Below are 25,932 nucleotides of genomic sequence, written 5' to 3'. Positions count from 1 at the left end.
AATCAAACACTCACACCCAGTCAACAGATCTGGATTTAATCCATCACCGTTCTTTAGCCCACTCTGCCACCCCAGTTCAGACATGGCCATATGCAAATCAGTCTGACCCTGTACCTCATGGGAACAGTCCAGCCCGAACTGCCAAGCCATGCCTTCCCTGGACCGGAAACAAGCTTCCTAGGACCGGTTTCTGGCATTACAGCCGTCTTCAGCCAGGCTTGCTTGAATCCAGTGGCAAAGTGAGCAAGGGACTCGCGTCTGAGCATACCCTGCCAACTTATGGCGAACAAAGAAGTACAAAAAGGGGTGGTGATGGAGGGAGCATCTGAACCAATCAAACACTCACACCCAGTCAACAGATCTGGGTTTAATCCATCACCGTTCTTTAGCCCACTCTGCCACTGTTCTAATATAGCCTTAGCAGGATATATCGGCCATTAAAAGCCTGTTCCAGCGTCGGCGAGGTCCTTTATAAGGGAGCGGGACTTTAATACTGTTATAAGACAGCCTCCGATTGCTATAAGGCTTTTAGAACATTCCCCAACTAGAGGGCAGAATGTTCTAACAAATAAAACAAGGGCCGCAAGTAGCGGAGGGGATTGAAATCCCCTCAGGCTCCTCCAGGCCTTTGTTCACAGTGAAGGACAATATTGGAATGTTGGAGCAGAAGGCTTATAACAGCCATAAAAAGCCCAGAGTCACTTCATTGCCTTCAATGGAGCTCTCAACATTCCAATGTTCTAATATAACCTTAATAACCTGCCAGAGTGGGCTATACCGGCCATCAAAGGTCCACTCCGTTGTTAAAGGCCCCAGCCGAAGGGAGTGGGGCTTTAATGTTGGTATAGCCCAGCTCTGAGGTCTATAAGGCTATTAGAACATTCTGCCACTAGAGGGCAGAATGTCCTAACAAATAAAACAAAGGCCTCGCTTTAAGTCCCTCTGGCTCAGAGAGGCCTTTGTTCACAGCAACAGCTGTGAACTACAACATTGGAATGTAGGAGCTCAGGGCTACTACCGGCCATTAAAAGCCCGGAGCACTCCATTGCATTCAATGGTGCTCCCAACAGTCCAATGTTCTAATAAAGCCTTAGAGCCCTACCTAGCGGACTCTACCGGCCATTAAATGCCCGCTCCAGCGTTAAAGGTCCGAACCGAAGGCGAGGGCCTTTAACAAGGGAGTGGGCCTTTACTCGCCAGTAAAGCCTGCTAGGAGGGCTTGAAGGCTATTAGAACATACCGCCCCTAGAGTGCAGAATGTCCTAATTACTAAAACCAAAGGTCTCTCAGAGCCCGAGGGGGTTTAAACACCCTCTGACTCCGAGAGGCCTTTGTTCACAGCAGCAGCTGTGAACAAAAAAATCATTGGAATGTTGCTCTGCGGGCTTCTACCGGCCAGTAGAAGCCTGGAGCACTCCATTGTATTCAATGGAGTGCTCAAAATTCCAATGTTCTAATAACTTTTATCACTCTGACAATACACAGCTCTTCCGCTAGCGACCACTCGGGGACATTGCGACACAAGTCATAAAATGCTGGAGTAGAGTTACCTATTATTATTAAGGCCGCTGGGAGGTTTTGAGATATTTCTGGGTCAAAGGATTACTTGAATAGGGTGCTGAGTAAGGGCGTTGAGTGACTGGCATCTGATTGGAAGGGAGACTATTGGAAAAGACACTGAAGAAAGCTCGCCACCAGTGGGTAGCAGGAGTGCACATACCCCTTACCCCATGAAAAATTTCTCAGTGTGCCATTTTAATTCATTCCAAGTGTGCAACAGAAAATGAAGTACGGTACACTGAATTATTATCAAATCAAATCAAAATAAGTCTTTATTTTGACTTCAAGTCATAAAAGACAACATATTTAAAAACACAACATAGAATAAAAGTAAAATCATAACATTAAATCCATAGTGCGGCAAAGGGTGATTATTTCATCTGTTATTTTACAAGATCTAAGTGAATTATTATCTTTACTATGGTAGTGGAAGACAGGGGTGAGTTACGCCGTTGGGTGGCCATACGCCGAATAAAGTGCTGAATGCCGTTTTTTGTTACCAATCACATGACCTCCTGCTGAGACAGGTCAACTTTTCACTCAGCTGCAGTACCTAATAAATCAGTGAGCGTTTGTCCTCCATTCCCAGCCTGGAGTTAAAGATTAACAATGTTCAGAGTATAAACCGCGGGGGCCGCCAGGGAGCGTTTTCTCCGGCGACACGAGGAAGACGTCCCTGCAGCAGGTAAGGAATGCACTTTCCGTCTGCAAACATTCCTGTGAGGCTCGTCTCTCGAGGTGCGTGAGCCAAGTGCTTGTAAGTGGCAAACAGCCGGAGTGTTATGGCTAGGGTGTGGCTTAACGGCTAGAGCGACCAACTTTGACGCTGGGGAACCGGGTTCGAGTCTGGCGGGAGGCTGTGATTCTGGGAAAATCATTTAATCTCTCCGTGCCCAAAAAATGAATCTGTCCGTCTGTAATGCAACTGGTGCTGTGTAAAGCGCTGGAATACGTTCAGGTCGAGTTCGCGCTATATAAAACTGCAGAGAAAATATGTACACCTCTTCGGAAATGTAAGCCTTGCTCTACCCATGACTGTGTGGGCGTGCTCTGGCGAGAGTAGAGGAATGGGCGAGGGACAGTCTGCTGACCTTCTATGCTCATTTGTGTACAGGCCAATATTTTGAAAGACTAAAATTTTCTGGGACTATTTTGACATAAAACCGAATAGCTACGGCCAGCAGTTGCTGACGTCTTGACTAGCGGAGAGCAATCTCTTGAAAACAGGCAGGGCAGCAGGTTATAGGCAAGACTACAGGTATTATGAGGCAGTGGAGGACAACACTGTGCAGTGAGCCCGACCCCCCCCCCCCCCCCCCCAGAATTATGTGGCACTTTCTGTGGCATTTTTATGTTACTGTGTTGATATTTTAACAATGTTTTACTTTTACGCTAGCCAAGGCAAATTGTCATTTATTGCCCGATTACATCAATCAACAGCTGGAAGGTGATCAGTTAAGTTCTGCAAAGAGTCACGTTGCGCATAGTGTGCACGATTGTTGATAACTTTTGATCCTCTTGAGCAAGAAGTATTTTTTTGAATCTCCAAACTATGCGTAGGTGGTGGGTTATGAGGCGAGTGCGACAGATGCATGTTTATGCGGGACATGTCAGGGCTGGTTCATCACATTTTTCCAGTGGCCCTCGTTATGGGCAGAGCAACCACATTGTTGCTTAGAGCGGTCCTGGGCTTCATCACAGCAATGCTAACACTAAGGGGCTGATTTACTATTTTTTTCACGTAGCGCACCGAATCAGCCGCAAATGCTGAGCTGCGCTGCGTGAAAAGGAGAGAGGAAGGCTTCATATTTACTAAAATAATGCCCTCTCCTCCCCTCTCACTAGCTCCGGTGCTGAAATCAGCTGTTGTGTGCCACAGAGACATTTTGCGCCATGGTGCAAGGGTGTCTCCGTGAGTCTAGCATAAGATTTGTACTGGAAGGAACCCTTCCTGTACAAAGTGCTATGCACAGACTCACTTTAAACATTTTCCAATTTGTATTTGTGCTGTAAAGTGGGGCACACATGCAAAGTAAGAAAAGGAAGGAGAAATGAAAGCATTTACAAAAACACAGATGCACCACAATATAATTAACAATATCAATTCTGCAATGAGTCTCGTACGATGATATTTCTTGATTCAAGACACAAGCCCCCACCTTGCCTAACAAGAAACGCTCCCCCCTCCTTTACAGTGAATTGGAGGAAAGTGTCGGGAACATATTAAATTGGCCTCTCAACCCCCACCTAATCCCCCGATACCAACCGGAGACGCAACTGCCGACTCCCATAATTTCCATGCTTGGATTGACCAAATTGTTTTGGAGAATTCCGCTCCCAAAAATCAACATGGGAATCTACATAAAAGAAAACCTAACGCACCTTGGTTCACCCAGGCCCTAGCCGACAGCCATCTTCTCTGTCGTAGACTAGAAAGAAAATGGAGAAAAACATACGATGAGGCCGCAAGGGCGCTTTATGTCCAACAAAGGAAATCATACCTCTCTAACATAAAAAAGGCAAAAAAGGAATATTTCACTAAAGCCATAAATGATGCCCATCAAAAACAAAAAACTATCTTCACTATAGTTAAGTCCTTCACCCATCCCAAGACTCTCGCGCCGGAAATTCCTCCATCGGCAACCCTGTGCAATCAAATTGCTGACTTTTTCGTGGAGAAAATTGTTAATATTCAGAAAGACTTCCCTCCTCCCTTGACCACCTTTTGCAAGGTTACAGACAACCACTGTCTGCTCTCTAGTTTCAAACCTGTTTCCATTCAACAAACCCGTAAGGCAATTTTGACATGTAAATCAGGAGCCCCCACTGACTCCTGTCCACCTAGCATCCTGCACCATTTGATTGACACAGTGAATCCCCATATTAACACCATCATAAATGAATCTCTCGACTCCGGGATGGTGCCCAATGACTGGAAGAAGGCTATTGTGAAGCCTCTGATGAAGAAGCCAAACAAATCCCCCACTGATCTTACCAATATGCGCCCCATCTCATTACTACCTGTCCTCGGTAAAATCACAGAACAGCTGGTATATGAAGAGTTGAAAACCTTTGTAGAGACTAATAACATCCTGCATCCACAGCAGTCGGGATTTCGATCTGGCCATTCCACAGAAACAGCTCTGATCGAACTAGCTGATTCTATCAAGTTCCTGCAGGATGAGGGCAGGCAGGCCATCCTCATCCTGCTTGACCTTACAGCAGCGTTCGACACTATCTCGCATGTCATCCTGATCAACAGACTGCGAGAGATTGGCGTGACAGACACAGCTTTGGCATGGGTTAAATCTTTCCTATCTAATAGGTCCCAAACTGTGTCCTTGGGTCCCTATCTATCCAGCGAGAAACCTATAACATCAGGAGTGCCCCAGGGGTCCATATTAAGTCCCCTCTTTTTTAATATCTATATGGCCCCCCTCCTCGCTGTGATAGAATCCCATGAGATCCTCGTCACGTCATACGCTGACGACACACAACTTGTCGTTACGATCGACAAAAAGTGTTCGAGCGCAGATCTGCGTTTCCAAAATTGTCTTTCCGATGTCTTCCAGTGGCTTAACAACAATCATCTAAGATGCAATAGTGCCAAGACCGAAATCATACTGCTGAGCAAAGATATATCCTTCTGCCCGAAGGACTGGTGGCCCTCAGGCTCTGAGGCCCCACCTAGCGCTGTACACTCAGCACGGAACCTGGGCGTGCAATTCGATTCATTCCTCTCTTTCGATGACCACGTCAGGATCACTGCTGGCCGCTGTTTTGGACTCATCAAGTCTTTGAAAAAATTCTTTGACTTCCTCCCCATTGCAGCCCGAAAATCAGTCGCGGTAGCTCTAATACTCTCCCGACTTGATTATTGTAATGGTTTAATGGCGGGAGTAAAAAAGTCCACCCTTAAAAAGCTGCAGAGCGTCCAACATGCAGCCGCCAGATTGGTGTTGGGACTTCCTAGAAGGTCATCAGCTTCAACGGTGTTGAACACTCTCCATTGGCTACCGTTACACAAAAGGATTCTTTTTAAACTTCTCCTTACTGTCTTTAAAACTATGAAAAACTCAAAGCCCCATTACTTTGCAAAGCGTTTCACACGCTACAACCCCTCGCGAGTTTTGAGATCATCTGGTACAAATCTCATTACCATCCTAAGATTCAAATGCAAAACCAGGGGCGGGAGGACCTTTACCGTCCTTGCAGCTAGGGCATGGAACAATCTACCTGTCAATCTTAGACTAACCGACAAGGAGAACACCTTCAGAAAACTCCTAAAGACCTGGGTCTACCAACAATCAGATACCTCTGTATTGGCAGCCATCTAGCTTTAGTCTCCTCACCACATACCATCTCTCATGTACCCGCTGCTTGCTAACTTAGCGCCAAGATGCTCCTTCTGGAGCGTATGTCTGCGCTCTACAAATACCCAAAAATATCAAATATCAAATATCTTTATTTCATGTGTGTAAATAGAACACCATACAGCCGACGCGTTTCGTCCCACGCAGGGGACTTCTTCAGGGCTTCTGGATTCTTTATGGAGCTCAACCAATGCGTAGTTCTCTAATCTTTAGGAGAATACAAGAGTGTTCAAGTATTGAGTTGTAACTTAGCTGGTTTATCTCTTTAATATCTTTGTGAATCTCAGCCTATGCGTAGTCCTTTTTTCTTAAAAATGAGTAGGACCGATGTCTAGGGCCAAAAGCAGGGTGGACTTCAAAATCTGAGACCGTCAATCTGTATCTCAAGCAGCCCAAAGGCAGTAGTTTTGTCCAGAATCAGGATATATGCAGATGAAAAAGCAAGTTTGCGGATCTGTCTAGATAGGACAGTCCTGTGAAGAATCATAGGGAACCCCCAGTGCCGACCACGATACGTCCTCTGGCAGCCCGTATATAATGAAAGCATTTCTCCTTCCTTGCGCCTACTTGAAAAGGTTGCAGTTTTCTCACACTAAACCCAATCTATTGTTTTTAGTAAATTGGGTTTAGAATGAGAAACCTTGGTTGGTTGCAGGGGAACGCCCATGCACCACCCTTGGTACGCCCCCATGGCGCAAACTAATGCAAAGCAGCGCTATGCACTGCTTCGCATTACTTTTCCGTTATCTCCAGCGTACTGGAAAATAAATTGGGAAAATAAGATTTCGCTCTGAATAGTGTCACTTTTGTGACGCAAACACGGCGCAAAACCGTACTAAATCTCCCCCTAAATTGTTTGACTGCGAGCATTTTACATCTTAGTTTTGAGTATTTTTAAGGAGAAAAACTGGCACTCTTGTTCCTGACAGGAGTGTATTTAGACATGTATAAATATGTATCTTTTTGAAAAGCGAAAATGTTGTAAGATATATCTTCTTTATAGTTAAGATGAGAGCATGGATTTTTGATATCCAATCTTTCTTTAAATCAGGCAGCAATGATAGCAAAGCGCCCCCTTGTGTCATGATGGTGCTGAAGACAATATTGTGGAAAAAAAAGTGGCTTGGTGGTGATAGCTAGGAGCAGGCTAGATTAAAACACTTACTGGTGCGCTTGGCTGAGTGTCCTAAGCCACTATTTCTCATAATTGGGAGGTTCATGTGGTGATAAGGGTGTAAAACGGTCTGTCTGTACTTATCCAAAGCCTAATATATGTGCCTCTACCATTCCAAAGTGTTTTCCTTTTTGTTTAGCAGAGGTAAGGTAACCAGGTGGGACAGCCGTGGTTTTTCAGTGTCCTGTCAGATTTCAGTCATGTAGCACCTGTCCTGGTTTTTAGAAAGTGTCAGCTAACGCTGAGGGAGGTACGTTTTGATGAGTTCCAGTGCAGGATTAGTTAGCACCATCAGGGCCAGGTTTGGGCATGGGAGAGCTGAGCTCTGGCCCAGGGCGCCGGTGTTCAGAGAGGCGCACAGAGTTGTCTGCAATAAGCTCATGCGAACAGCAGCGTCCTTCTCACTTGGCTCCAGTGAGTCCGTTTAAAGTGCTTTTAATGATTTGGTACCGGTTCCGCAAGTGCTTTTTCATCACACCACCAGGCCTTTCCCTCGGCCTTCTTCCCTTTCAGCCCCTACGTCACTCACCAACACCTCCGCCCCGACTGTCAGTCTGGCACCGGTGTGAAAGACCTGAGCTAGGAGGGATTCAGGTGAGTTATTCCAGGGCAGCAGAGAGGGCGCCACATTTCTTTCTTATTTATTTTTTTATTTAGAAGTTTTCTATAGGGCTAACAAGACCCGAAGGTAGCAGAGCGCTTTACAGTAAAAGGAATGAAAAGGTGAACAACAAGACACGTAACAAGTAAAGGCGATCAACGAAAGACAATTTGGGAGGAGGAAAAGTTCGTACAGTAGGACTTCTTGGTAATAGGATACAGAGATAGCACAGAGTTCTGGGGATGCTTGCTGATCCTAGTTACCCACGACCTAGGGAGCGGATAAGGAACAAGGAATTGAGTTGGCTCTTGAATTCCGCATAGGACGGTATGGTTCTGATGTGCGGGGGGATAGAGTTCCATATTTTGGGGGCATTTCCTGTGAAGGAAATATAAAAGAAAGGGAGGTCTCCTTTTTGATCCAATTAGGGACAAGGAGGTATAGAGAGAAAAACTAGAGAGGTCCCAATAGGTTCAACTCTAAAAGCCCTTACGTGTACTACCCTGATAACTTACTAAATTCCAATTGCGGTTGATTATGTTTTTAATCTTATTGCCTACTCCGCTATAGTTACTCACAAATACTAACCTCTTTTCTGTTTGGGAATCTTTTTCTTTTTCTTTAAAAAGATTCTCTCTATTGAAGTATCTAGCTCTCTTGAAGGCTTGTTTGACCATTCTTGTCGGATAACCTCTATCTATTAATTTTGTGGATAGTGCATCTGCGTGTTTTAAAAAATCTTTATTTTGGGAGCAATTACGTGAGCAATTACTTTTTAGTCTTAAAAACTGGCCGAATGGGATATTCTTTTTCTGACAGGGTGGGTGGTGGCTTTGGTAATGGAGCATCGTATTTCTATCTGTTTTTTTAGTGAACAGTTCAACTTGTAAGATACCAGATTCATGTTTGATTACTATGTCTAAAAATTCACATTTTTGTTGGTCATAGTGGCTAGTGAATCTAAGGTTTTTGTCTCCTAGATTTAGCCAAGAGATAAACTCTTCTAGGCTCTCTACGGGTCCTGTCCAGATTAAAAAAAATCATCTATATAACGGGACCATACCGTGATGTTTTCAAAAAAAGGGGAAACAGAATTAAAAATGTGCGTTTCTTCAAATTGTGCCACGTACAGGCATGCCAAGCTGGGAGCACAGGTGGCTCCCATGCAGGTACCCTTTGTCTGTTTAGAGAATTCTTTATCAAATAAAAAAATATTATTTTTCAAAACCATGGTTATACAATCAATGATAAATGCTTCATGGGGTGTAGGATCACAGTCTCTTTGACAAAGTAGACTTCTAATCATTTCGATGGTGTGATCTTGAGGTATGTTAGTGTATAACGCCTCTATATCTAATGTTACTAAATATTGTGAGTCATGGTTGAAGGGTAAATTCTCTACTTTTTTTATGATAGCGGCTGTGTCTTTGATGTATGCCTTCTGTTTTATTACATGTGCTTGTAAAAAGGTATCGGCGTATTTGCTCAATGGTTCTGTGAGAGAACCAATGCTTGACACTATGGGTCTCATAACTGTGATCTTTTTATTATATTTTTACTCTTGTACTTATACTGGCCAACATTTTTTTTAACAAAAACTGAATCTTTATTTATATGTACAGCACTATTGAAGTTATATGACATTGATTTTAATGATTTGTAATAAATTGTTTTTTAAGCAAACACACATGTATTTTTTATGATTTCTGATATTATGACATTTTCAATATATGTTTAAAATGTAGTAATTTTGTATACGCTTCCAGCAAGCTGGCATTGTGAGTTATCAGGGTAGTACACGTAAGGGCTTTTAGAGTTGAACCTATTGGGACCTCTCTAGTTTTTCTCTCTATTTCCTGTGAAGGAGCAGTCCGCAGTTCTCTTCTTTCTGGTTTTTGGTAGGATGAGCAGCAGGGAGTTAGAGCGTCTCAAATTTCTGGCTTGGCCTGCTTTTTTGAGCTTGTTTGCCAAGTATTCTGGTTTTCCGGTATGGAGGGCCTTGTGGGTTAGGCAGGCCGTTCTGAAGGTACTACGCTGCTCAGGGCATTTTCATAACAAAGGCCGACTCTGGCAACCGTTACCAGAAACCACTTTAATTGGCATAGAGATAACTCTTTGCTGCACCGTATATTTTTTAAGGTCGGCAATGCGACTTAGAAATACTAGAGGAGATGAGTGATTTGATTGACTCTAGTAGCGGTAGGTTAAAGCTCCCAGTAATGAATTGGGTGGGTGAGGGCACCTTCGTAACAATTGACTACCTATTGAGCTTCTTGTTAGGAGGCTGTATCTCGCATATGGATATTTATTAATGACCTATATAAGAATTATAATGAGAAGGAGCTATAATAGTAAACGTCTTGTATATATATTTTGGGGTTGGGTCCGTCTTATTGTGATATTTGATTGTTCTTATAAATTGCACTTTTATGGTATTGTATTTATGCCGAATAAAGTATATATTGATTGATGGCATAGAGATCCTGCCTTTAATACTCGGTCTAATGCACCCCCTCCGAGAATCTGTAGTTGACCTAAATCCCAGCAGAGCCGTTTAGCCTTTCATCCTTCCAAGGTTGTTTAAAGGGTAGCATTGAGCTAATCAATCAATCAATCAATCATAGCATTTGTATAGCGCACTACTCACCCGGTGTGTCTCAAGGCGCTTGGGGGAAGGGGGGGTCTGCTATTGCTCGAACAGCCAGGTCTTGAGTTGTCTCCTGAAGGCGAGATGGTCCTGGGTCAGCCGGAGGTGGGTGGGGAGGGAGTTCCATGTCTTGGCCGCCAGGTGGGAGAAGGATCTTCCTCCGGCGGTGGCTCTTCGGATGCGTGGTACGGCGGCGAGGGCGAGGCTTGTCGAACGTAGCTGGCGGGTGGGCGTGTAGAAGGTCAAGCGGTCATTGAGGTACTTGGGGCCCAGGTCGTGGAGGGACTTGTGTGCGTGGGTGAGGAGTCTGAACGTGATTCTCTTGCTGATGGGGAGCCAGTGCAGGTCCCTCAGATGTCCGGAGATGTGGCTGCGTCGCGGGATGTCCAGGATGAGTCGGGCTGAGGCGTTCTGGATGCGTTGGAGTCTCTTCTGTAGCTTGGCTGTGGTTCCGGCGTAGAGGGTGTTTCCATAGTCCAGTCGGCTTGTGACGAGTGCCTGGGTGACCGTCTTCCTGATTTCGGTCGGGATCCACCAGAAGATCTTACGGAGCGTGCGTAGGGTGTTGAAGCATGATGAGGAGACGGCGTTGACTTGTCTGGTCATCGAGAGGGAGGATGTAACAATATATATATATTATTTCAGTGCCAAGAGGCTCAAGGGTATACATTTGCTTTACAAACACACATTATCAGATATGTTTAAAGGTGCATTTTAATTTCGAGTATTGCCTTATTGTCTGTGTTGTGGATTTTGGTGAGTGTTGGTTAAAAAAAAAAAAAAATTCAGCCTCTACCTTGATGCAGACTTGTACACTTACTGATACTTCTCTGTTTGTGAAATGTCCTGGCTTTTTTTGTTTCTTCAAAATCGGATCATCTGAATAAGAGGTAATTTGTATTTTTATGCGTATTTTACTTCTTTTGTGCGTATTGTATATCTTAATTTCTTCTAGGCGCTCTTGAGAGAGACAACAGGGTTAGACATATAGAAAGGCAAACAATGTCACATTAAAGTCCTTGCCATGACTGTGACCTTCCTAGGTACTGAAGGTAATGGCTAGTCTATCTTGGTAACATTGGCCACATCTTTTCTTGGCAAATATTTAAAAAGGGAATACAAAGTCAAAGGCAGCAAAGAGGAGAGAAAGGACCGATGTAAGTTGGTTTCGAAATTAGATCAGAGGAACTTGGGGTGAGGGCGCTGCAGATGCCAAGCAGTCAGAGCAAGCGAGTCTCAGATTTCTGTGGCAAGCAGACTCACTACACCCCCTGAGCAAGTGGAGAAAGTGACATACAAAGAAAGTGTCAACAAATGTTCCCAATGAATGTCTGCCTGTTTCATGTGTATGTTTAAATGTATTTGGGCACTGTTGTCTACCTGTGCGTCATGTGTAGCGCGGTGTAACCACGTGTGTGTGCATGTGTAGACATATGTGTTTTTGGGAGTCCCTGTTTTGGTGTCAGTATCTGTCTCTGGCCAATCTGTGTATGTTCCTGCTCATTTCTGGGTCTCGCAGTCGCATCAGTAATGTCTAGCAACAGTGATTGCCTGAGATGCAGAGGCATAGAGTTCCATGTCTTTGCAGCGAGGTAGGAGAAGGATCTTCCTCTAGCCATGATCTTGCAAATCCGTGGATGGTGGGCAGGGTGAGTTTGGTGGTGCGGAGATATCTGGTGGGGGTGTAGAAGGAGATGCAGTGGTTGCGGTATGCAGGTCCGTGAAGCTTTGTATGTGTGCATGGGGAGCTTCAAGGTAATTCTTTTGTTGATAGGTAGCCAGTGAAGGTCTCTCAGGTGGTCGGTGTTATGGCTGCGGCGTGGGATGTTCAGGATGGGTCTAGCGGAGGCATTCTGGATGTTCTGCAGTTTCTTTAGGAGTTTCTGTTTGTGTCAGTGCAGAGTGTGTTGCCGTAGTCAAGTCTGCTAGTGATGAGCGCAAGGGTGACCATTTTCCTGAACTCAGTTGGATTCGGCTTGAAGATCTTATGTAGCAGGCGGAACATGGAGAAGCAAGACGACGAAACATCGTTGATTTGGCAGTTCGATGAGAGCGAGGAGTCCAGGATGATGCCAAGGTTTTGTGCATGTTATGTGGAAGTGGGGGGGAGTTCCAAGCGCTGTGGGCCGCCAGGAGTCGTCCCAGGCAGAGGGGGTGGAGCCCAGGATGAGGAATTCAGTCTTGTCTGAGTTAAGCTTGAGGCAGCTGCCCTTCATCCACGTGGCGACTGCCTTCATCCCATTGTGGAAGTTGCTCTTGGTGGCTGTGGGTTCGTCTGTGAGGGACAGAATCAGCTGGGTGTCATCAGCATAGAAGACGATGTTGAGTCCGTGGTTTCTGACGATGACTGCAAGCAAGGTCATGTAGATGTTGAAATGGGTGGGGCTCAGGGAGGATCCCTGAGACACTACGCAGCTGATCTCTGTGTGTTCTGAGTTGAACATTGGAAGTCTGGCTCTCTGTGTTCAGCCGGTGAGGTAGGAGCGTATCCATTCTAGGGCTTTGTCGCGGATGCTGGCATCGTGAAATCTTGTGCAGAGGGTGTGGTGGGAGACAGTGTTGAAGTGGGCTGAGAGGTTCAGGAGGATGAGGGCAGCAGTTTTGCCTCAGTCGAGAAGGGTGCGGATGTCGTTCGAGTGGTGAGGAGAGCAGTCTCGGTGCTGTGGTTGCTTCTAAAGCCCGATTGGGAGAGGTCCAGGATGTGGTTTGTTTCAAAGAACTCAGAGAGTTGGACGTTGATGGCTTTCTCAATAACGTTGGCTGGGAAGGGGAGCAGAGAGATGGATCTGTAGTTCTTGAGGTCCTTTGGGTTGGCAGAGGGGTTCTTCAGCAGGGGGTTGATCTCTGCATGCTTCCAGTCTTTGGGGAGGGTGGCAGACTCAATGGAGTAATTGATGGTATGGCAGAATTTGGGTACAATGCAGGTGCCGGGCTCTGTTGAAGATGTGGTGAGGGCAGGGATCTGAAGGGGCTTCGTAGTAGATGCCCTTCATGATCCTGAGGGTGTCGTCAGTGGTGAGGGTGGTCCAGTTGGGCAAGATCTGCTTGGGTCTGGAACCATTGGGTGCAGTGGTTGCGGGTGGACTAGGTGGGTCTTGGTTTGCAAAGCTGTCGTAGATCTCCTTGATCTTGCGGTGGAAGAATGTAGCAAGGTTATCGCAGAGGTCTTTGAGAAGGGGGAATGTCTGCTGTCTCGGTGCTGGGATAGGCAAATTCTTTGACCACGGTGAAGAGTTCTTTTCTGTTGTGAGCTTTGGCATAGATGCGTTCCTGTAGGGCTGCTTTCTTTGTTCTGATTATGTGGTGGTGTGCAGTTACAGCGGTTTTGAAGGCTGAGTGGTCTGCCATGATCTTGCTACTCCTCCATTTTTTCTCTAGCCATCTGCAGATGCGCCTGGACTCTTGGAGGATGGGGGAGAACCAGCTGGCTTTCTTGGAGGGCTGCTTGCCTTAGGGTTTCTTGAGGGGAGCCAGTGTGTTGGTGCAGTCAGAGATCCAACGGTGGAGGTTGCGTGCTGAGGTGTTGGCGTCCGTGGATGTCGGTGGTGAGGTTTTTCTGAGGGAGATGGTGGGCTGGTCTTTGGTGACCTTGTTCCAGCTTCTGCGAGGGTCGCAGTGGGTGTCGTGGCATACAGTGAGTTTGGTGAAGTTGTGAAGGAGAAGTGGACGCAGTGGTAGTCGGTCCATTGTGGCTCAGAGGTATGCCTGATGGAGATGCTGTTGCTTGCGGAGAAGGTGGGGTCAAGCGTGTGTCCTGCTGAGTGAGTTGGAGATGTGGCCAGTTGTTTGAGTCTGATGGTGGTGAGGTTCTCTAGAAGTAAACACAAAGGAAGGACACATGCTCAGATACTGCACCCACATTACACTCGCCCATTAAACTTCGACCACACAGGCTTAGACAATGATTGCTTAGACTAACCTTCACATCTGCATGTCTTTATCTCAAATTTGAATGATTGGGAGTTAGATGGGTGAATGAGCCAGTCCACGGTAAAGGATAGGTACTAGGACTCAACTAATGGTAGTAAAAATAATGGTGATCGAAGTAGTCATGGCAAAAGTAATGACAGACATCAGCTGAAGTAGGGCACTGGTAATATTTACATGTATAAACTCAAGTGCATGTCATTTTCAAACATGGTCTCGAACACCCACCCTGTGACGCACTGCCATTGAAAAAAAATTGCTACCACAGGCAAATCTGGTGAAAGTTGGTGCATTAAAGTTAATAAGTTAAGTACAAAGTCACCATCCGTGACTTCATCCTGCCTCGAATTTATTATGCAGTGATCAGAGACAGTGCAGCATAAAATAATCTGTGGTAGACAATATATAGTGATGCATAAACCATACGCAAAACATCCATTTTCATCTATACAATGTCCTAGTATCTTTCTAGAGCGACGCCGTGTACAGTTCATATAGAGCCACAGTCACTATCTGAATAATCAGAAGTCCCCAAACACTGATCAGAGATCTGATGACGAGGATAGCTCCAGTCCAGTTCTTGTGATCATGGTAGGTCTGTCCCTTTGGATCTTCAGGTGGAGCAAGTGACTCCTGAAGCAACTCCCAGGTGGTGTGTAATGCACTGAGTGTGCCCTGTCCTGTAAACTACTGTATTCCTTTGGGTTACATGGCATTATGATTTGTCCATCGTTGGATTTGAAGATCGATTTGTAAAGAACAGAAACCCAGATCTTGAAACTGTTGGAATTGATTTTATCTGGAAGATCTATAAATACATTTGATTAATGTTTTGCGTTATTGATTTAATATTAATTTACATCTGAATGAGTGCATGATGTAACTCTGGTAATATACCAGGTTGTTCCATATTTAGATTTGATGCAGCATTGACGTGTCAGAACGTCACACCATAGCATCTTGAAACCTTTGATTGTACAGATCAAGAAAAGGATCCTATATATCGTGTGCTAAACATAAATTAGTATTAAAGAAATTGATTGCTCACCAGCTGTTGCCATATAACACAACCGTTTTCGTCATTAAAAATAAACCTCTATAAGATTTTAATTCATACATACAAATGTATGATTTTCAGGAAGGGATGAGGCATGGATTTAAAGTACACACCTGATATCATTTTACTCATGTGCTATTTTTTTCTTTCAGACTATGTCGTCGATTAAAATTGAACATGTTGTTCACGAGAAGTATCGCATCGGCGAGTCCCCGGTCTGGGAGGAAAAGGAAGGCGCACTCCTGTATGTGGATATCACAGGGCAGAAAGTCTGTCGCTGGAACCCACAAACTAACCAAGTGCAGACCATAGCAGTGGGTAAGGTTATGTTGACCATTCATTAAAGTCAATGGAATATATTTGAAACATCATCAATTGTTAATTTATTAGTCAAGGGAAACATGGAAATGCCTTTAGGAAAACAATAATTTTAATTACCTACATTGTTAGTTGGGCTTATGGTCATTTTAGGGAGACTCATTTCGGGGTACCTAAAATTAGACAAAATGGTATAAGAAGGCACCAAGAGACAGAATGTTGCACAAGCAAACAGGATCAATTGAATATTATTCACGTTTAATAGCATCAATCAATGTATTTTTTGAAGACATCCTCTCTTTTGATGCTCATTGCTCTCCACCATGAAGAAAACAAGCTATGGAGTGCCTGAAGCCTAATATCACAGTTTGCCATTAGGAGTGGAAAATTGTCGACTAAACAGAAAGGGGTAATCCGCACTGCAAAGATGTGATCAGATACAAAACAACTCTAAATCACACTCAAACCCTCTCAAAAACAGGTTCCTTATATGGTAATTAACATACGTGCCTTTACCATGTCAGTTGTAAAAAACATGACGTTTGTAAGGTTTACACTTAAACCTGCAATAATGTTTCACAAGAAGCTTTCTTCCAAAAGAGATCAGACACATCACAAAGTCATACATGGTACATATCTAGGCAGCTATGTATTCAGGGTAGGATTGAAGTTAATGACATTTTATAATTATTGCAGGTTACTGTCTATTTAGGCATATTAGTCAATAGGTAACAATGGATAAACAAAGGCAATCCCAGAAATATCACCGCCTTTAACCATAGGGTATTCCAATATGGTGAAGTGCCACCTTACTAAAACTAACTAACCACTTTTTCTTCAAGAAAGTAAAAAAGTAAATTTATACCTTGATATCTTCCAGGAATGAGAGACTGATCACCCAGTGGAAGTAATGTGATCCCCATTAGTAAATGCCAAAACCCAGGGAATTGACACTTTCTAAGAGAAGCAAATATGTTATTCTTAGATGATAAACTTCTTCACAAAGGAAATACATTTGATACTATTTCCACAAGGATGTGATGGCTATAAGTCCTGTATATTTTATTATAAGAAAAGCATACTAACACAAAAGAAATCTTAAACATCTTATAAGAGGTTATCATATTGGATGGACTCATAAAGTCAGCCAAACTACTAAGAACAAGAACAAAAAGTATACCCCACATTTAGGCATACCCATCTCAAGTAGGGCCACACACTAAAGTACACAAATATGCGATGGGTGGAATGCTTGCGCTAATCTCACCCACTGGTAGTTACTCGGGCTGCATCCCAATCCTTTGTTTTCTTGCACACCATGCCACTTCAGTTTGAACCTAGCTCTAATGGAAACAGTCCAGCCCGAACTGCCAGGACTTGTACCTTCCTGAACCAGAATGCAAGAAACCCAGAACCGCGTTTCATTAACACAGAGTGCCCTGGAACCACATCTGGGCATCCCTGTCCCACTTAGTGCGACACACTAAAGTATACAAAAAAGTGATGGATTTAGTTCTTGAATTAATCTCAGCCACTGGTAATTACTCAAGCCACATCCCGATCCATCGTTATTTTGCACACCATGCCACCTCATGGACCCAGACAAATGCAATTCAGTCTTCACCCTAATCCAGTGGGAACAGTTCACCCAAACTGCCAGGCCAGGTCCTCCGTGAACCACAGCACAAGCAGCCCAGGACCAGTTTCACCTTAGTTATCAGAAATCTGGACACTCCGAAGGACATGAATAAAACGGGAAACCTCAGAACAACCCATCTTGACCAAACGGTAAAAAGGAATTTGAAATAAGATGAACCAGTCCAGCACTTTAACTTCACACCCATTTTTTCCCGATGTGCAACAAGACCTCATGGTTGACCATGCCAATTGATGAAAAACAGTCCAGTTGTAGGAGAAAACAGGCACCCTAGGGACCTTGGCATTCCGCACCAAATTTCAAACTGAATCCTAGATATCTTATAGAGTGTACATTTTACCTAAGAAAGAATTTCATTAGAGCATCCTCACTCCTTCACGAATTCACAACGTTTGTGGCTTTATGACATGAAGAGGCCAGCGACACTTAAACAAGTGTTGCCGACTTGTACTCTGTGTGTAACAAGGAGCATTTTTTAATCTTAGCAATAATTTGTCCTTGATTGCCTATTTCGTTGAGAGAAGATTTGGTGAGAACAATAGTTTTACTGCATTTTAATTCTTGAACTAAAATGTATACATTTGGTAATGATTACATGTCAGTCAAATATAATTAATTGGATTTATTCCCAATTTTTTAACTTCTTTGTATATAGTAGGTGTTTATAAATAGGGTTCCACATTGTAACATTATGCTTTAAATAAAGATTGCTTTTAAAATGAGGATTGTTACTATATTGAATCTTTTGTCTGATATCTTTTACAAAAGCAGAGGTCTTTTGTAATTGGCGATGTGCAAAATCTCAAATATATTTTGGGCTCTAATAACAATATTGGTGTTTGATTTTGGTGTTGTGGCAGGCATCCATTATGGTTACAGATTAATGGCAGCTATCTCCTGTAGCCACGGGTGGGGTACAAAATGTACAAGGTACTGGTCAAAGCCAGGCCTCCGAAATATGACTTATATTTGCTACAACTAAAGCCCGGCTGCGCAAATAAGAAACATACGATCCAAACCTTTGCGGGCTGTGAATATTCGAAAGATTAGACCACCCACTTAATCATCTGTCAGACTATCATCAGTTACATTTCTGGTGTTTGATATAGTACAGATTGATTTAAAGGCAAGGAGCAGTGGAGAGCAGCTTTACAGGGAATGGTTACATTGTGGCACTAATATTTCAAAAATGAGGTGCTTTACATAGAGCAGTATGGCGGGAGAAGTGGCCTAGGCACGGTTCCTGCGGGATGCATCTTCAGAGAGATCGGTCTCCTGGAATCCTTCAGCTGATCCTGCAATGAACAGACCCTGATCCAAAAAAGTGTGGGCCAAATTTATGAGGCCCTTACGCCGCCATTGTGTCACTTTTTGTGACGCTGTGGTGGCGTAAAAAATGTGCCACACTGCGCCATATTGACAAAGTGACGTATCTAGGCAGATGCGTCACTTTGTAAACCTCTGCGCTACATTATACCTGTGACAGGTAAATGTATGAAGGATGGGCGTTCCGGTACAGAAAAGGCTCGTAGAAGTGTCTTAGTGAAATCTATGAGATTTCACTGCAACACTTCTACGAGCCTTCTCTGCGCCTGAATGCCCTCCCTGCATTTGTAAACCCCTGCACTACATTATACCTGTGACAGGTAAATGTATGCAGGGTGGGCGTTCCGGCACAGAAAAGGCTTGTAGAAGTGTCACAGTGAAATCTATGAGATTTCACTGCAACACTGTCACAGTGAAATCTATGAGATTTCACTGCAACACTTCTACGACACCACTGCGTCTAATACTTACGCCTGCCTTTCAGCAGGTGTAACGAGTGACGCAGACCCTTTCACATGGGGCTTTCCTCATGTGAAAGGACACATTGCTGGAGCTACTTCTGTTTTCGGACACATCCCAGCAATGCGCCACTTTTGCCCCTACAGATACGTCAGGAATACCGATGGATCTGTAAACCCTTGCAACATGGAGCGCTGTACATCCATTGTGTCGCAAGGCGGGAGCACTGAAAAGTGTTGCATCGTTGTTTTCATGCAACGATGCAACACGTTTCTTAAATGAGGCCATGTGTGTTTTCTTTAGAGTGCTACAGGATCTGGGAAGTATGTTTAATAGTGTTTATGCTGCCCATGCATTTAATAGTGTCTATGCTCTGGAAAAGTACGAAAGCAAAACAGGTGAAAGCAAAACATGCGTTACTCGCTCGCATGAGCCTTTCACGAGAGAGGGCTCACTAACGAAGGGAGAAGATACGTGTAGAATTGATGCACTTCGATAACACAACAAAGTACATCCGTTAGCACCAGGATCTTGAAGAACACAGAAAAGCGGTGCATACAGCACCCTTATCCAACCAGGAACCAAACACCATGAATAACAAATAATGGGCAGCTCTGTCTGCCAAGTTTCAGATTAAATCCGGAATTGTCATGTATCAATAAAAAAAAATGGTATATATATATATATATATATATATATATATATATATATATATATATATATATATATAATATATATATAATTTCTTTTCAAATATCTGTAGGCTCTCAGAGGTGTAGACGGGCTCTTAAGAGAAGTAGGAAAAACACCGCTATTCAATCCAGTAATGTATAAGAAAGAGTTCAATTATGCTGAGCTTCAATCACTCTTTTAATGATAAAGTCTAAGTAAATAAACACAAGTAAAGCTTTATACCCAACACAAAAAGAGCAATTTGTGCGAACACCAAGCTGCACCCGAACAGTGCAGAGATAAAAAGCTGCAACGAGTAAAGGGACTTCTACCTAATTTCCTGCATAAGACAGCCTACAAAAGAAAGATGCAGCTTCCTTGTCTGAGAAATATTTGTTGCACAAAAATGCCAAACTGATCCTTGAGTGGTCCAGAATAGCATTAGGCATACCAAGGGAAGTCTTCTTGTGCAACAGGTAAAATCAATCACATACACCTGTAACCTAATTTCTGACTAGATCATTGAAAACATTATGTGGTAAATATGTATGACACGAAATTCAGTTTGACGATATGAAGACAGAATGCTCAGAATATTGAGTTAAGAACATCACTGCCTTTAAACTGATCAAGGCTAAGAAATATACTGTATCAAAAGATCTCCAGAAATGTGTATGTGGGCTTTAGCTAGCTGTCCCTTACACCCTTGTTCCGCAGCGGGAGATACCCATGCTATGTCAGTACAATGGAGGAGTCGGGAGTATGTCCGCTGCAGGATGCTATTATGGGCGAGTGTCTTCTAGGCCCGCCCACCCATAGCCAAATTTGCGAATCTCTGAATGCGGCACTGGAATATAACCTAGTATGACTGGCGCCAAAGAGGAAGGTCTCACCAACGCCCCCTCTTAATATGCCCTGCATTCACTGAACTCTAAATAAGTTTAAAAAATGTGTTTACTATAAGAAGCTGGTAATTCTATCCATGCCATAGCAATCTACATTATTGTACTCTGTAATACTTACTCAACATTACTTACTTGCAAGGTACCTGTTAGACCATCTAAGGATTGCTACTGTGCCTGACATACCAAACTCTGACTCTATGAACCAAGAGCATAGATATCTTTCCTACAAGAAAATATGTTAATTTTATGATATATTTTTTTACGCACCGCTATTGGCTTAGCTTACACTGCATTGCGTAATGACGCTGTATGTTTTCTCTTACTCTATCTGTAGATGCTCCCATTGGCTCAGTGGCCCTCCGAAAGTCTGGCGGATATGTTATCGCTGTGGGGAGGCGGTTTGGCAGTATCAGCTGGGAAGACCATTCCATAACCACCCTTGCCAACATTGACGAGGATAAACCCAACAACAGGTTTAATGACGGGAAAGTTGACCCCCAGGGAAGGTTTTTTGCAGGTACAGTTCGGATAGAGCGATGCACTTTGTAATGATTATTTTGTTGATGCAGTTCTGTAAATAGGCCTATTCCTTGTGGTGTTATACACAAGCACACACAGTTCCACAAAGATTACATCTACTACTCCTAAATGCCCTTTGTGAATACCGAAATTTGTTAAGTTAGGATTTTGTCTCAGATTACTTTTGGGATTCGGGCCCTACCTTTTTTACTGTCACTACCACTTTGACATCTACAGTGTCAACATTTTCACTAAGATCAATCTCGATACAAGTAACTTCATGTTGGTGCTTTCCAGTCGTGGATTCTTCCAAAAGTAGATAATCACCATTTAACACTCAATTCCGGGAGAGGAGGTAATCCCAAACCTGTTGGTAATGGAGCAGTTACATTTCCCCCGGCACCAACACTTGCTTATAGTGCTTCACCTATCTGTCATTCAGTTTGTATTAAGAAATGATTGCTTGTACGACTATTTTAGCTTTTGTAGTTTAACCACTTTGACTACCATACAGTGACTTAAAAATTCCAATGCTTTTTTTATATTGCTTACCAATATTTAAATCCATAGTGTGGTGCCTTGCCTAGACGACTTGCACCACAGGATTACCAAACACCTGCACTCCCCATGTATGTCCCTCTTTCTTCTGTTTATTGTTGATATCAGCACTAGGTGCATCTTTTCAGGCATTCATATTTGTTATATGCACACAACTGATAACCGCACAATCTACATCAAAGATAGAGGCCTGTTCTCCTGAAAGTCTAAACTGTCCATTCGTAACATGTCTTTCAGACCAGAAACTGAGCAATGTGACTACTCTTGTTTCAAATATCCTGGGAAATTCACCCCAGCAAACTGTTTCAATTGAATTATTGTTACTGTTTGATTGTAGCCATTAGTAGCTTTCATTGAAGCATGACTTGATGATCTGGGATTAGCTAAGCTATCCACACACACCCTATTTGATTCCACGACTACAACCAAATTTGGGTTGGCGTATTCGGTTGTACTAAAGTTAAATCTAACTTCATTTGCCTTTACTTACTCCTTGGTAGTCAACTTGTCATGCAAACCCCATCCTAATGATCTGACTCTACATTCTTTCATGACTTTGACTCCTGGCTTTCATGTCACCTTTTCTATGCCTCACTATCGAAGGTCGGTTGTACGTAAACATGATCGCTTCTCATCTGTAATCTTATGCACCAACTGTACACCACTCTTACCTGGTGTACTCTCAACTAAAATGTAAACAAATAATACACTGCCCTCCTTTCAACTTTGCTGAAGTCATACTACTTCTGTGTTCTGTGATCAGTGACTGTGCAATGGTAGAGAGGAGTGTTGCAACGTGCTTCCGATGAGCAGGCCGCTTATCATAAATGCTTAGGCTGTGTGGGCTCTAATCTGGTGTCCCAACCTGTTGGCTTACCTTACTTATTATGACCAAGTTTCTAGACCCCTATGTCTGCTGGTAGCAGAGAGGATTCCAGAGATGACAGTTGTGGATGAGGTAGAACAAACCATACTCAGAACTTTTCCGTCCTGCGTTGATCTCTATTCTCTGCATGCGTCTCATTTTGGCAACGAGCTGCGAAAATCAGACCTTTCAACCTCAACACAGCTACAGCTGTAATTTCAAGAGTTTAGCAGTCGGTGGGATCTTCAAGGGCCAGAGTCATCTTCTAATCGCACTGAAAATAACCTGACAGTATCTGGATGAGGTGTGAATATTGGGGCCATTGCTTGTGCTTTTCGATTGCATCTGCAGACTGCGAGGCATAGCTGTTGTGTGGGAGGCTTCGGCTAAAGGGGACAGCAGAACATGGGCTACAACGTGACCCCAGCCCCAACGTAAAATTATTAGCATTTGCATTCCAGGGGTGTATACTTAGCTTTCCAGCCAGGTTAGACTTCAGCGAAGCACCAGTTCAAACATCAAGCAAAGAAGCTGCCAATAGTAATAGAGTTACGTCATCAAGTGACAGGCTTTCATATGTTGGTTCCAGGGACACAGTAACATTTAAAACCCCCTGAGTGACCATGGATGTCGATTCACAAAAATGTCTGGGGTAGCGGAAGTGACATCATGTGGTCTTTGTCTCCGTGACATCACAGGAAGTGGCATCACCTCACCTTTAACCATGAATTTTACACACCACTGAGAGACGACACTACTCTGGTCACAAACCCACCAAACACAGAAACCCTTCCAACGTAAGGCACATGGCTATTGACCACTGTTTCGATCAAGTACTCCCAAAGGTGTAGCATGCCATCCATCCACTAATGTGCTTTGGCTCCTCATCAAGTATACGCTATGTAATTGCAATTACAATAAAATATTGCTTAACCTATATTAAAATTACAAAATTGAGTAATAACCCAACCACAGAACGTCCACACATTATGTTTCATTTGCCTTTTCTTGCCACATTGCATAATTTCATTTTCCATTGCCTTTTAATGTCAGTGACCCCGCATAGAAAGTATTAAAGCCTCACACATGAGCAAACTGAAAATACGAAAACCTCACAAATAAGCAAAGTGAATGTTTGGCAATTACATAGTGCTGAAGGAGGCAACATAAATGAACAGTAGAGTAAATGGAAAAAGTAAAAAGAAAGCAGTAACTGCCAATTTCTTCAATACTGGAACAAAGTGGTGAACAAATAATATACTCTTAAACTTTTGGCAGCACAGCTCACAGGCCCCACAATGGCGGCTAGGCTCCAGCAGAACTGGACAACCAGGAAAGCCTACTGAAGATTCACATCCTTCTGATCCCTACCTTTTCTACTACAGAGGAGTGGAGAAAAACATTAAAATCCCTAGTCTACAGGACAAACATACAGAGTTTAATTTAGGGGAACTTTGGGCTAACAAATTGAAACAGTAACAAGTTTCAACTGTTTCCTGTTGTGGAGAAGTGTGGCTCACGGTGTAGAGGAGGCAGACCCGGAAGCTGAGGTCAGACCCGGGACCAGGGTTCAATTCCCGACGCGGCAGGGTCTTGAACTCAAATGTCCACGGACTCGATAATTCTCGCTTCGGTGCCTGCTCTAATCATGGGTTCTCACTCTGCAACTCTGGGCATTAAGCTTGCTTAATCTCCGCAACGGCCCCCTGCGGCGGGATGCCTGGCTTTCACCTTGGGGATGCCCTGTAGGGGCTATCTCACAGGGAAAAAGCCAGGATGGGTTCCCAAGGCAAGCGCCGGGAAACCTCCGGGTAGCTGTGCACTCAATAAAATGCAATAATAATAATAATAAAGCCACTTGCAGCCTGGATCAACTTCTTCTTTTTTTTTTTTTTTTTACATAAACGAGAAAGAAATGGAGCGAGTTTACATTTTTCATTTGTTTTCTGCTCTCAGGGAGTCTAACTCCTTTATGACTGGTGCTGCCTTTGAGACCTCTGAGGCAAGAGCAATGCCAGGGGTAGCAAGGGGCAAGCCCGGGGTCGCACTTGCGAACCTTAAATGATGTCCATATGCGTGATGTGCTTGGAAATAAGCTGAATGCTGGGAACTGTGGCGTGGTACAGCAAACTTGATCCGAGGAGCAGTGCGATTTTTGGAGTGGCTGAGTCTCAAACCAAGCGGTCTCGGGAGAAAAACGTCTCTGAGGTATTGGCATCTTGTTATTGGTTGGGTAAAATCTGAAGACGGTGACCGGTGTTTACATCTGGCCTACAGTTATGGGTTTAGATTTATCTCTATAGCCTCAGTCTACTTTGGCATTACAATATAGTGAAAAGAAGCAACTTTTTTTAATGTTCCTTTCAAGTTGGAGCTTAATAACTGCACAATATATTTTTTTTGCCAAAGGGAAATTCTGCTGCAGCCACACTGATATGAGGATTTGAGTTGTACCGAACGCAACCACGCTTGTCTCATACAAACAGCTGAAATTGTTCTTTGAGTTAGGACTAATTACATCTAGAGAAAAGTCTGATATGATATGATATGATATGATATGATATGATATGATATGATAAATGGGATTTGTAGAGCACACGTTCACCAACGGTTTCTTGGCGCTGTCTGCGGAGTGTGACTTCACTTTTCTTTCTTGCGCATTCTGGGGAGCTTTTATCACGATGGGAACGAGTACAAAAGTGCAACTGAATATGTTAACGTATGTGGTACAAACTTAAGTGCCAAAAGAAACCTTGCATTGTTGACTCTTTCACTTGGAGTTGAAGAACAGGAAGTTCGGAAGACTGTACGTGACCTTGGTCATAAAATGGGGCTTGGCTTGAATGAATCTAAAGTTCCCTCAAAAATTGAATTGGCACGACCCACCTATGGTCAGCACCATTTTAGAGCGATTTCATTTTGGAAGAAGATTGTAAATGCAGGATGAGATTGTGGAGGAGTACCATTACAACTTTGAGGAAGCTGTCTGTAACTTGTAAATTTGGAGCACTAAATGTGGAAAGGATTGAAAACCAATGTATTTCATGCTGCCGTTTGGATAAGATCCGAGAAGAACTCTGGGTCAAAGACGACCCTCTTCTGTGTGATGTCATTGCCACAGCAAAAAGAGGGGAACATATGCTTAACTGTGTGGAGAATTGAAATGTATGGATAAGAAAAGTGTGGACGTGAGCTGTTTTCAATATGGTTTACAAGATCACTTAACAAACTCTAAGGGATGTTCGACCCTGACCGCTGTTTGTAATTGATGTGGTGGGATTGAACAATTTTAAAACATGCTGTAGAAGTGTACG

The 25,932-nt window shown here is 43.5% G+C and overlaps 1 protein-coding gene across 3 annotated transcripts in view; it reads left to right on the top strand.

Annotated features, from left to right (window-relative positions):
• Nucleotides 1-25,932, top strand: part of RGN (regucalcin) — a 120,498-nt gene that overhangs the window by 57,547 nt on the left and 37,019 nt on the right. The window contains exons 1-3 of one of the 3 annotated variants that reach the window (XM_086934201.1): nt 2,148-2,245; nt 15,492-15,657; nt 21,011-21,193. In XM_086934201.1, the coding sequence (XP_086790327.1) occupies nt 15,495-15,657; nt 21,011-21,193 (346 nt within the window). In that variant the 5' untranslated portion in view covers nt 2,148-2,245; nt 15,492-15,494. Of the gene's footprint in view, nt 1-2,147; nt 2,318-15,491; nt 15,658-21,010; nt 21,194-25,932 lie in introns of those variants that run through there. The other 2 variants (XM_086934202.1, XM_086934200.1) reach the window with 2 other exon arrangements.

This window comes from Lissotriton vulgaris, chromosome 8, assembly GCF_964263255.1.
Source record: "Lissotriton vulgaris chromosome 8, aLisVul1.2, whole genome shotgun sequence".
Lineage (NCBI taxonomy): Eukaryota > Metazoa > Chordata > Amphibia > Caudata > Salamandridae > Lissotriton > Lissotriton vulgaris.
The sequence above is the reverse complement of the archived record's forward strand: the minus strand, read 5'-3'. Positions and strand labels throughout refer to the sequence as shown.